The following is a 12,600-nucleotide window of genomic DNA, read 5'->3' as shown; positions in this document are numbered from 1 at the left end:
TATAAGACTGCATCTGCATATAAATGAATGAGAGAGCTTCCTACTGCCTGAGCTATGTTGTTGATGTAAATTGAGAAGAGCGTGTATCTTAGGATCGAGCCTTGGGGTACACCCTTGGTGACAGGCAGTGGCTGAGACAGCAGATGTTCTGACTTTATACACTGCACTGTTTGAGAGAGGTAGTTAGCAAATCAGGCCAAAGACTCCTCAGAGACACCAATACTCCTTAGCCGGCCCACAATAATGGAATGGTCTACCGTATCAAAAGCTTTGGCCATGTCAATAAAAATAGCAGCACCACATTGCTTAGAATCAAGGGCAATCGTGACATTATTGAGGACCTTTAAGGTTGCAGTGACACATCCATAACCTCAGCGGAAACCAGAATGCATACCATTGAGAATACTATAGACATCAAGAAAGCCAGTCAGTTGATTATTGACAAGTTTTTCCAACACTTTTGATAAACAGGGCAAAATAGAAATAGGCCTATAACAGCTAGGATCAGCTTGATCTCCACCTTTAAATAAAGGATGGACTGTGGCTGCCTTCCAAGCAGGGGAAAAAAGAGGGAGGAGCATCGGGGCTAGTCGCATTGGAAGGGGTGGGAGATGAGGAAATGTTGGACGGGCAGGGAGGCATGGCTGAGTCAAATTGGAATCCTGACTTAATGAAGTGATGAATAAAAAGCTAAGACGTGCTTCTTGTCAGTAACAACCACCTCATCAACTTTAAGGGACATGGGCAGCTGTGAGGAGGAGGGTTTATTCTCCAGGTCTTTAACCGTTTTCCAGAACTTCTTGGGGTTAGACCCACAGAGTGAGAACTGCTCCTTAAAGTAACTAACTTTGGCCTTCCGGATAGGCTGAGTGCACTTATTTCTCATTTGCCTGAATGAGAGCCAGTCAGCCTGAGTATGCGTGTGCCAAGCCTTTCGCCAAATGCAATTCTTGAGGTGGAGTAACAAGATCACGGTCGAACCAGGGGCTGAACCTGTTTTTAATTCTTATTTCCTTTAAGGGAGACGTGTTTGTTCTTAAGGATCCGCCCATTTTTTTCAATTTTCGCCTAAAATGTCATACCCAAATCGAACTGCCTGTAGCTCTGGCCCTGAAGCAAGGATATGCATATTCTTGGTACCATTTGAAAGGAAACACTTTGAAGTTTGTGGAAATGTGAAAGGAATGTAGGAGAATATAACACAATAGATCTGGTAAAAGATAATACAAAGAAAAAAACAACCGTTCTTTTGTATGTTTTTTGTACCATCATCTTTAAAATGCAAGATAAAGGCCATGATGTATTATTCCAGCCCAAGCGCAATTTAGATTTTGGTCACTAGATGGCAGCAGTGTATGGGCAAAGTTTTAGACTGATCCAATGAACCATTGCATTTCTGTTCAAAATGTTGTATCAAGACTGCCCAAATGTGCCAAATTTGTTTATTAATAACTTTTCAAGTTAAAAACTGTGCACTCTCCTCAAACAATGGTATGGTATTCTTTCACTGTAATAGCTACTGTAAATTGGACAGTGCAGTTAGATTAACAAGAATTTAAGCTTTCTGCCCATATAAGAAATGTTTATGTCCTGGGAAATGTTCTTGTTACTTACAACCTTATGCTAATCGCATTAGCTGACGTTAGCTCAACCTTCCCGTGGTTCGGACACCGATCCGGAAGAAGTTTGAACAATATCACTGAAAATGTAAAAAAAGAAGGCCTAAGCGTCTTCGACAGAGAGAATCAAGCTGATTCTATACCATTTTACAGAGGCCAGGTCATGAAGGAAGGCTTGCTCATGAAAGTTTTTTAGCAAGCGTCGATGACAAATCAGGACAGATTGTTTCATTGAGCAGCCATTACGAACACAGTTTGTAAAACAGTGATCACTAAGGTCCTTACAGAAAACACCAGACTGATACCTATCAGGATTATTTGTGAGGATAACATCGAGGAGAGTAGCCTTTTCTGGGTGTTTGGAGTCATACTTTGTGGGATTGGTAATATACAACTCTCAGTCCAAGAACTACGACGATTGTCCACCAGGTATGTTTGTGTTTCATGGATAGACCTTGACAACATGACTAAATGTTATTGGATATGTTGCATGATAGTGTTCAAGTGGTCCTAATTGAGCCTTCTAATACAGTTATTGCTCTTTTCCTATTGAGAGGGGTATAATTAGCATATGCACTCTATTGTCATAGGCCTGTGGAAATAATCTATAACCAAATAGGCTAAACTTGTCCTGAATGACGCAAATAAATATATTGTACTAGATTGGAAGGATCGGTTCGGCGACGCAGTTCTTGGAACGTCAGCGGTAAAATCTTCAAGTCCGCTTGTCGCTCCAGGGTCGCGAGCTATGGGAACAGTTTTGAGATATCACCGAAACAGGAAGGTAGAATGTGTGGATGGATGATAAATAATTACCGGTAGCCATTTATAATAATCCCTTGTCCTAGCTGTGTCATTTTTTGGGAGAAGAAATGCTTTTAAAGAGTTATGCTGTGTTGGAAGTTTATTAGAGAAATGATATGTTTCTTTCATAATGACAATTTACCATTATAATTTCATGGAAAAGTTGTATTGTCTATCCTGCCGCTCTATGTGATTGAATAAGCGATTGAGGCGACCTGTTAGTTCAAATTTACCGCCTGATGTTATAGGCGCATGTTTCCAAACTGCGTAGTCACTGTGACAGGGTTAAATCCTCGGGGAAAGTACATGCTGATGATGGACATGGTCTAGTCTGATGATAACAAATACAAGGTAGGCCTACCTCACATACCCCTCTCAGCATGAATGTTTATTTCTATTTTGTTATCTATTGGCTACTGTCTTGTTTTGCACGCTTTGTACAAAATAATAAAATGCAGTACTACAGGATATTTCTTAACGTAGCTCTTTATTAGCTAGCTACAACTGGCATGTTCACTTATCTCCAACCATGATCAACTGACGGTGACCTAACCATCTGGGTGGTCTTAACCAATCATAGCAGAGTATGATATGGAGGTAAAATGCATCCAATTATAATTCAGTATTTTTACACATGAATATTACAGCGACCATGTTTAACAAACAGTTGCAGGGTATGGATTGTGTTTATAGAGATTGATAAGCTTTTACTAATGTATGCTTGTATAATAACAGCAGAAGGTGCTTTTGTTACTGTGTTATCCATGTATATTGACACTATATACATCTGTCCTGTGCAGTGGAGCAGGGATCGCTGGGTGGTGCGTGGTATGACTGAGCCCCACCTTCCCAACCGCTTCTTCATCCACCCAAACTCACCCTCCCTGGGGGAGAGGTGGATGCAGTGCCCAGTCTCTTTCCACAAGCAAACTCACCAACACCCTCAACTCCAATAGCCTGGCAAGGCTTGGCACGGAAGACCCTGGCACTATCTGTGACTCTAAAAGTGCCATGTCACCATGATACTGTTGCAATAGATGATGACCACTGAATGTTAAGTTTGGTGATACGACGCAGTAATATATGCTTTACTTTCATATCAGATACCTCTGTAAATACATCAGATACTGCTGCAGATATGAGGATATCACCATGTGGAATGAGATGGAGAGTATGTATTGGCAGGCATACTTGCTTTGGCAGGTTGCCTAGTTTGAATGCAGTGGGTGAGGTAGGTAATACAGGTGTCCCGGTTAGAGGCCAAGGATTGGGAGAGAATTGAGGTTTCGTTTTAGAGAGAGTCTGCTGCTGTTTATTTCCTCTAATCAAACATAATCCATGATCATTTCCATAGATTTTGTGTTCTAAAAATAAACAGAACATATTTGCATCAGCATATTTTACATCATAAACAATATTACTTGTCACATTCCAACACAATCTCAGAGCCAGCAGTCAAATCGTAATTAAAACTCTCCAAAGCATTTTACAAATAGATTCATTTCAAGGTATAAATGAGGTCCTTCCAACATGCAAACATTTCTATCAATATGTGACAACAACTCAACATTTCACCTAATAAACAACAGTGAGTCTTTAAATGCACGTCAATTGAAACATGAAAAGAAAGTAAAATGTAAACAATATTGTGGGTTACTTATATTTGGTTAATGTGATGCACAGATAATAGAAATAAAGGGATGATTGCTGGAGAGGTTTGTACTACTGCCTGGCACTGAAACTAAAAGACAAAGGAATTCAAGTATTTAGCAAATGAAATGAGTTGCAGGTGTGCTCAGAGCATAGAGCTCTCTAGTACCCAAAGGGCAATATTAACATGGGCAGCGCCATTGTAGACTGATACATTTGGATCTCTATGGCTCAGAGGTGCCTGCAATTAAATGGACAGTTAGCTAAAAAGTGCAATTCAAGGAACAGTAAACTTAAGTGTGATTAAAAGTCCATGAAAAATGATTGCCTTTTCTACAATGCTAGCACAGGAGGTTGGTCGCACCTTAATTGGGGAGATGGTGCTCAAGGTAATGGCTGGAGTGGAATAAGAGGAATGGTATCAAATATGTCAAACACATGGTTTCCATGTTTGATGCCATTCCATTTGCACCGTTCCAGCCATTATTATGAGCCGTTCTCCCCTCAGCAGCCTCCACTGAATACTAGTAACAGGTATCATATGTTTTGCAGGTGGTTCTCCACTCCATGCATAAATACCAGCCCCGCCTGCAGATTGTCCTGTCTCCAGACCCCCACAGCCCTCTGTTAGGGGACTACCTGCGCTTCACCTTCCCTGAGGCAGCCTTTATCGTTGTCACTGCCTACCAGAACTCAGAGGTAAGGCCACGACACCTTTAGCATCTCACAGGAGATACTGGAACAACTGTATTCTGATTGTGTTGATAAGAGTGCCCTCTGGAGGGTGAATATGGACAGTGCATGTAAAATCTGGGACGTCAAATGCTTCTGCTACAAAGAGCATAATAAGAGATGTGTAAAACTATAATTAATGAGGCGTGCTAATTTACCCAACAGATAACAAAACTCAAGATAGACAACAACCCCTTTGCAAAAGGCTTTCGTGACAACGGGCTGAACAGAAAAAGGTGAGAGACCTTCAGATGGCCTTCTAGTAGCTTGAAACATGAACAGCAACTCTCACTTGAAAGTGATGCAATAATGACTCAGAATAACATCATCATATTTGTTGATCAATCATCTATTCCCCAATATGTTCCTCTTGGTAAACCTGTTAGCGCAGTGGGAAATATGATGATTGTGCAGAATTGGAATGGTACTTAGTTGACTCACTGATCAATTAAGTGCCATGTTATTTTACTCTTTACTGGTACACATCACTATCATGTTACTAATAAACTTTGAATAATGTGAATTCTTTCTCTCTGTAGGTTCAGAGAAAAGGAAGGTCAGAGTTCTGACAAACGAAATGTAAGACAACGCCTGATGGAATCAAAACCTTCCAATGGTGGTCACTTCGGCCTACAGAATTTATCCTGTTTGAAACATCTGTAAGGGAAATTGTAAACATTACACCTAATTTCAAAATAAGGGATTTCTATTTTATATGAAAAGTCTAGCCATGATACTCAAGCCAGCTGTCTGTTGATCTTGCCAGACATTGAAAAGAAAGCTGCTCACGAAAATAGCCAGCAGGTGTCATTATTTCCTCTTGAGACAATCCACCAGTAGGCTATCTACAGTACGTAGTCATTGTTCTGTACCTATCCTCTAACGTTTATATTAGATCATTTCAAAGAGTTGGTCAAAGTGAAAGGTGAAGGAATCTCCATGCGTCATCTCTGTTCTAGCATTCTGGGCCTGTATTCATAAAGTGAAATCAAAATCAAATCAAGTTGTATACATACTACCTCAATTGGCCCGACCAACCAGTGCTCCCGCACATTGGCTAACCGGGCTATCTGAATTGTGTCCCACCACCCGCCAACTCCTCTTTTTACTCTACTGCTACTCTCTGTTCATCATATATGCATAGTCACTTTAACCATACCCACATGTACATACTACCTCAATAAGCCTGTCTAACCGGTGTCTGTATGTAGCCTTGCTACTGTTATTTTCAAATGTCTTTTTACTGTTGTTTTATTTCTTTACTTACCTACACACACACACACACACATACCTTTTTTCCCCCGCACTATTGGTTAGAGCCTGTAAGTAAGCATTTCACTGTTAGGTCTACACCTGTTGTATTCGGCCCACGTGACAAATAAACTTTGATTTGATTCAGTGCATGTGACAAATACAATAGGTGAAAATGCTTACTGTGAAATGCTCACGAGCCCTTAACCATCAATGCAGGGTTTTAAAAAAGTAAGTAAGAAAAATATGCTAAATAAACTGAGTGCTGGAGTGCTGATCTAGGATCCATGTAATCATATCCATTGTTATCTAAAAGTTATACTGATCCTAGATCAATACCCCTTCTCTGAGACACTTTATGTCCTGTCCTTATTGTCTCAGTACGATCCAGACCAGTGCAGTCAAATGATGAGGCTGATGTTACCATCTCCAGCTCTAGCTCAGTGGATTCCCATGGTGCAGTAGGATACAGGACTGATGACATCACGTCTCTCTCTGCTGTCCCTGACCCCTTCATCTCTGCCTTCATGAACTGGAGAGCTGCAGCCCTGCCCTCTGGCCAAGGGTGATGGGGGGTTCAGGACCCAAGGACCCACAACAACCACAAACACAACACACTTCGTACCTGGGCCTATGACAGGTAGGATGATGATTGTTATTTGCAGAAACATACATTTCTTTCAATCTTAAAAGTGTATTACCTCATCAGGTTTTAATTGTGAACGAGAATCATAAGTATCCTTCTTATCAGTCCAGTATTATAGGATGTTGATTTGTTAATGATTATGATAATCTCAAGTTTGTATTTATGATAAATAAACTAGGCTAATATTCTGAAACTGTACACTGTTCTATTTCAGCCCTGGGCAGCATAAGGAGGACAGGATATTGGTTTACCAAACGTTGCCTCTACTCTCTTCCTCACACACCCTCCACTGGGCCAGACTCGCCACCCATGGTCTGTTGGCTTCAGGAGGCCCTCGGCATAGAGCAGCAGACCAGTGGGGCCTCACCCACCTCACCACAGAGGACCTGGTGGTCCAGCACCACACCCACACAGCAGACCACTACCAGGTCCACCAGAAACAGCCACAGCCCCAGCAGGCTGAGTTCGACTACCACCCCCCCACCCCCCCAAGCTCTGCAGGATGAACCTTCCTGAGAGCGCCCTGTGTAGCCTGGAGATGAGCCCCTCCTCCTCTGTGTCCGGCAGCCCCCGGCCCCTTACTGACATTCTCAACAGGATCCACTGCAGGGCAGGGTCTGCGATCCACTCAGGAAGCACCCAGTGGAAGCTGCTCTAGCCCCAGGCCCAGTATGAGAGCCCAGGCATGGGGCTGGACAGGGAGCTCCGGCCACCACAGCCCTACCCACCACTACCTGACCACGGGCCAGAGTACGTCTCTCCATAGCATGATGCTCTACCACCAGAACAGCTTGATGGGCTCTGTGGGGCCACTAAGAGATAGCCATGTGGACATTCAAGTCCCCTCCTCCTCTCTAGAATACCCCTATAAGGCACCTATGCTTGACTTGGATTTTGATGAACAGAGAAGTAAAGCGATCTCTTGTTCAGTAAACACAACAGGTCAGGTTGACGTTGAAATTTTTGCCTCACAACTTGTCGACCTCTAGTGCCACCTCTGGGTAGAGTTGAGACAAATGAATGCAATATTGAGTCATTCCAAGGTAACTGTATAGTGCATTTCTCTTTGCTATGTTAGATGTTGTTTGAATGTACATATTTTCCAGTTGTAGGATAGGCAAGTGGTTTGCTAGGATAAGGAACTGGAGACTATTCTGCCCTGACATTTGATTCGTATAATTAGTAAAGAGAACTAATAATAAGCATCACGTCAGAACTAGAACTCAGAATGTCACATATTCTCCCGTTTTCTCTGGACATTGTAAATCATGTGAGATTTTGTGCAAGATGTACATGTACATGCAGAAGAACAGTAGCTTATCAAATAATAGAACATGACAATTAGACTCCTGATGTTTTGATGTTAACATTAGCCCATCCGCTAGTGTCTGTATCGTTGTCATGCCAGAAGAGTTGGCTACATCCACTACAGCACATACTGTATGGGACGAGGATAATGTAACAGGCCACTGGTAACAAATTCTCTGAAAGAATACTGAGGAAACTGTATGAGGAGGCAGAACATTTATTATAGGGCAGCACATAATACTTTGCCACAGAGTCGAGGATATGAGTGTGATGTTCACGTGCTAAAATATCCATGCTAGACCAGTTTTCCAGTATCATTTAACAGTCTAGAAAATGGACGAATTCACACAAACATTTATTGAGTCTGAATAGATACATTTCAATAATGGTTGATCAATTTAAACATGTTTCATTACAGATACTCTATAGATAAAGGCATACAATGTTTGGTCTTCCACCTACATTCTAGATCCAAAAGGTATATTTTCTGATCTGAAAGTTGCTTCTACCCTGCTGAAATTACACCATCCATTCATAGTAATACATGAGACATTTTTGAAAGAGCGTTGACACAACAATTAGGTGCCAAAAAAGAACATACAACGGGAGTTTTTCAGCTGAACAAAAACACAATTTGACCAGGGAAAGCCATCAGTGTGTCTAGATGGAAATGTTGAAGTGTTCTGACTTTATACAATTCAAACCAGCCATTTCATGAAACAGAATACAGGTTCCCATCTACATTTACAGTACTGTTTCACACTGTTTATCACTCAAATTTTACGGTCTAGTCTACTACTATGTAAATCTTACAAGCGGAGATTATAATAAAATAAATACAGTATTCTTTTGGTGATCAGTAGGGATTAGATAATGACATTTCTCTCCCAGACCAGAGATATACCACAGTTGGCAGCAGGTTAACGTTACTGTAAAAAAAAAAATCATATTAGAAAAAATGATGATGCTGAGGTCACAGATTCAGAAAGTGGTTAGATTTCCCCTAAAAAGCTACAACAAATTTACATAAAATGAAGCCAACATAAAATGAACTCCACAACAAGACAGTCCAACTCAAATGTGTGGCAAAACAAACTGAAATGTATACTTGTGTTTGAAGCAGATTGGGTAAGGAATGTGGAGAAAACTGATGAATGATTGGATGGTCAACAGGTCGTGGCAGCATTGCATTCCTAGAAAAAGATAATTGGCAGCACCCTGTAAAACCGTGAAAGTAAAGAGTCTGGGAAACTGTAGAGATAAGTTACATAATAGTTTATAAAGAATTTAACAGAATGTAACCATAAGATGATATAACACAACATTGGCTACCCTAAGAGACTGAAATGCATATCATGCATATGATGTATCAATAGTTGGAAAGAACAAGTATTAAAGCTTAGATTGATTGAGGTAATCCAGATGATCAGGAAAGCTAACAGGACTCCTGGGTCTCTATATTAAGGCTAACTTTGACAGTATATGGCTTCATACAGACTTGTAGATCCATGCACATGTGTTAATGTCTATGTTTTCTGTGTCTTGTTTACCTAAGAATGCACACCTCTCCCATACCTAAGATGAAGAATGAAATTAAAGATTCTAGTGAAGAATAAGATAGAATGCCAATGTTTCTGCTCTCAAGGCAGATGACATGAGGATGGGGAGGACAATATTTCTACATTTCTCATTGAGATGGTAAATGGAGGTTTACTGTAGTATCACTACACTATAGAATTGCCAAACCATTACTTTTCCTGAGGTTTAGCCACTTGGTTGGTAAACAGGCACTGACTGCACATTAGAATGAAAAAAAGTAACATTTGAGACGAAATATCTGAAATACTTTCAGTAACTATACAAAACCACAGGCACATCCAAAGCATTATGTAACACAATGAACAAAAGAATAACAATGAAGACACAAGGTGAAGACCTGACGAGACCTTTCAGACCAGAAAACCATGATGAATGTCCCTTTTCTACAATGTAGACAAGTGTTAGTACAACAGAATGGGGTAACTACAAAACAAACAAACATGTATAACAAAAAAGCAGTGGTACATACAGATGATCTGGCCCTATAGAGCTAAGGCACCAGGGATTTAGGAAAATGAAAACATCTAGACTATTGTAGTAAAAAAAAAATAACTATACTTGTTTTCAAGTGTTTCTAGGTGAAGGCAGTTGATTTAAAGAGTGCATAAAGAAATGTATTGAGTCAAGGTGCACAGGATTGTTTTTATGCTTGAGGGTTGATCATCTTCTGAAGCAAAGGGATCTGTGAGATGATAAGAGAGAGAGACTGGGTTAGCTGCAGGCTTAGCTAGAACAATGTAGAGCCCTTTGACGTAGTGACAATCAACAAGAGTTGGCCCATTGCCATCGCTGGATATCTGCACATAACTGGCTTTGTACCAAATGGCACCCAATTCCCCATTTAGAGCACTACTTTTAACCAGAGCCCATTGCAAAAGTAGAGCACTACATAGTGAGGTATTTGGGACGCAACCACAGATAGTGATAGTCAGACTCAGTGTAGTCAGAGATTAAACATGGTGGGGATCTGTAGGGAGTATGCTCTGGAATGACTGCAATTCGACTTGGACTTCACAGCAACATTTTATTTCTATGGTGTACGAATGTGCAAATGTTTATGCATAGTGTAGATTCAGCGTTATAAACATAGCTAATGGAGGCTGGATTTATGGAATGTGTTCACACCTGCAGTGCTTGTGAGTATGGGCTATCTCTCTCTACATTCTACTGAACCCCTCCCCCCCTCTCACCTTCATCAGGTCCACCCCTGTGAGTGCGTTGACGGACACAGGGAGCTCAGCCAATAGGCGGTTCACCTCGCCGGTCACACGGCCACCGTCCCCGCTCAGGATGACGATCTCATTGGTCCGGGCCAGGGGTGCCGCCACCTTGGCAGCAATCTGTACCAACACAATGACACAAACCTTCTTCACCTGGGTGTTCTTCAGAGAGAACTCATCTAACACAGCCTCTAGTTGTCATATTTAAACCAAATCAAACGGTAAGTTGCGATTTCAAAAAAATAACATTGATATATTGATCAAATCTTGTATTTTTTCATGTCCAAAAGTAGACACAAACTATATCAAATGCTTGTGTGCAGCTCTGTGACAACTTCCCCTTACCACACAACGTTAAATGCCCGTGTCGTGACACACTGACCTTAGGCAGGGCCTCTAGGACCAGAGCAGTCTTTGCAGCATCTCCATAATGCTGGTAGGCCTCAGCCTTCAGCCTCATCTTCTCAGCCTCAGCCTTCCCTATAGCCTCTATGGAACCAGCCTCTGCCTCACCGATACGACGGATCTTCTCTGCCTCGGCCTGGGCCGTGAGCACCTTCTTCATCCTGTTCAGGGGTTGGCAGGAGGGCACGTGAAGGGTTAAACTCTAATAACATCATTGGATTGCAGACTGGATTGCATTAAACTATAGTATGACAAGCTTCTACACACCCAAAGCATACAAGTAGCTACTACTGTAAGTGTGAGATGAAGTTGCCCTAGACACTGATCGGTTTTTGAATTTTGGGTAGGATTTTGAAGAGGCTAACTGGGTGTAACTTACACCCAGTATGCTGCATATGTTGACTTGAAAGGCAGACACTCTAGGCTCAGTGGTGGTTCACTCACTTCCTATAGTATGACACCTTGCTTTGCATCCAGAATTCCAACAAGCATACACATTGCCCTTATTTTCCATGCACTCGGTGATTGGTCACTCACTTCTGTCCCTCGGCCAGCTGCTGCATCTTGTAGGCTTCAGCCTCGGCCGGCCTCTTGACTGTGGCGATGAGCTCCTTTTCTGTGCGGTCAATCTCCTTCTCCTCGATGGTGATCTGCTTCTTCCTCTGAACCACCTCGATCTCTATCTCCTCCAAACGGATCTTCTGCTGCTCCTTGGCAGCCTGCAGTTCGTAGGCCAGCTGGGCTTCTGCTTTCTGGGGGGAGAAGAGGCATGGGTCATATTCACCAAGAATTAAATGGACTCAAACGGGCTGAAACGAAAAGGGAATACCTGAACTTGTGCAGGTAGTCCTTTATCCGTTGTAAAACTTTTTGCTTTGGTGTGCACTAATGAATCTCTAATAAGGGGCTTTCACATTAGGCCTAGATTTGACGTCATCGATTAACTGCTAATGGTGAACCTAATCTAGAGCAATGATGACCATGTTGGATACCTTCGTGTTGACTTCTTGATTGAAAGCAGCCTTCTGCATCTCCAGCCCTCGTTTCGAATCGGCCATCTTGGTGTCTGCTTGGAACTTGACGTCCATCATCTCTTTCTTACAATCTGCTTCCTGTAGAGGGCAGAGACAACATGGTGAGAAGAGGAGGACAGGGAACATTCAGAGTAAATGCTGCAATGTCCTGCAACGCATTAAGGGAATCTAATTTCTTACCCTGATTCCCGCGTCTCTCTCTGCCTCGGCCACTCCAATATCGGCATCCCTCTGTACTGCGGCCGTCTGACTCTTCCCCAGGGAACTCAGGTACTCCACTTTATCATACACATCCTGACAGGCACAAAACACAGAGGCACTCGATCATTGTG

At 42.0% G+C, this 12,600-nt stretch overlaps 2 protein-coding genes across 10 annotated transcripts in view; one reads left to right on the top strand and one right to left on the bottom strand.

Moving 5' to 3' along the window:
* Window positions 1-2,990: 2,990 nt before the first annotated feature.
* Window positions 2,991-7,931, top strand: LOC115148839 (T-box transcription factor TBX6L-like). 5 transcript variants are annotated; one of them, XM_029691104.1, is made up of 6 exons: window positions 2,991-3,476; window positions 4,626-4,772; window positions 4,971-5,041; window positions 5,345-5,464; window positions 6,490-6,696; window positions 6,917-7,931. In XM_029691104.1, the coding sequence occupies exons 2-5, from the start codon at window positions 4,641-4,643 to the stop codon at window positions 6,623-6,625; spliced, it is 459 nt and encodes a 152-aa protein (XP_029546964.1). In that variant the 5' UTR covers window positions 2,991-3,476; window positions 4,626-4,640; the 3' UTR covers window positions 6,626-6,696; window positions 6,917-7,931. The 5 variants fall into 5 exon arrangements, with proteins under 5 accessions (XP_029546964.1, XP_029546968.1, XP_029546967.1 ...); XM_029691108.1 differs by lacking the exon at window positions 2,991-3,476 and having other exon boundaries at window positions 4,549-4,772; window positions 5,345-5,384; XM_029691107.1 differs by lacking the exon at window positions 2,991-3,476 and having other exon boundaries at window positions 4,549-4,772; window positions 5,345-5,384; window positions 6,438-6,696.
* Window positions 7,932-8,211: 280 nt separating this feature from the next.
* Window positions 8,212-12,600, bottom strand: part of LOC115148837 (flotillin-2a) — a 47,609-nt gene continuing 43,220 nt past the window's right edge. For 3 of the 5 annotated variants that reach the window (XM_029691099.1, XM_029691098.1, XM_029691101.1), the window contains 6 exons: window positions 12,449-12,562; window positions 12,227-12,346; window positions 11,772-11,986; window positions 11,212-11,395; window positions 10,800-10,949; window positions 8,212-10,291 (listed from right to left, as the gene is read on the bottom strand). In XM_029691099.1, the coding sequence (XP_029546959.1) occupies window positions 10,253-10,291; window positions 10,800-10,949; window positions 11,212-11,395; window positions 11,772-11,986; window positions 12,227-12,346; window positions 12,449-12,562 (822 nt within the window). In that variant the 3' untranslated portion in view covers window positions 8,212-10,252. The remainder of the gene's footprint in view (window positions 10,292-10,799; window positions 10,950-11,211; window positions 11,396-11,771; window positions 11,987-12,226; window positions 12,347-12,448; window positions 12,563-12,600) is intronic. The other 2 variants (XM_029691102.1, XM_029691100.1) reach the window with 1 other exon arrangement.

This window comes from Salmo trutta, chromosome 15, assembly GCF_901001165.1.
Source record: "Salmo trutta chromosome 15, fSalTru1.1, whole genome shotgun sequence".
NCBI lineage: Eukaryota > Metazoa > Chordata > Actinopteri > Salmoniformes > Salmonidae > Salmo > Salmo trutta.
The sequence above is the reverse complement of the archived record's forward strand: the minus strand, read 5'-3'. Positions and strand labels throughout refer to the sequence as shown.

What these genes read in the sequence shown, in the direction of transcription:
- LOC115148839 (XM_029691104.1), top strand. Translation starts at nt 4,641, where the DNA reads ATGCATAAATACCAGCCCCGCCTGCAGATTGTCCTGTCTCCAGACCCC. An exon ending in CTGCCTACCAGAACTCAGAG is followed by an intron (nt 4,773 to 4,970) that starts GTAAGGCCACGA and finishes TTTACCCAACAG; the next exon opens with ATAACAAAACTCAAGATAGA. An exon ending in TTATCCTGTTTGAAACATCT is followed by an intron (nt 5,465 to 6,489) that starts GTAAGGGAAATT and finishes TACCATCTCCAG; the next exon opens with CTCTAGCTCAGTGGATTCCC.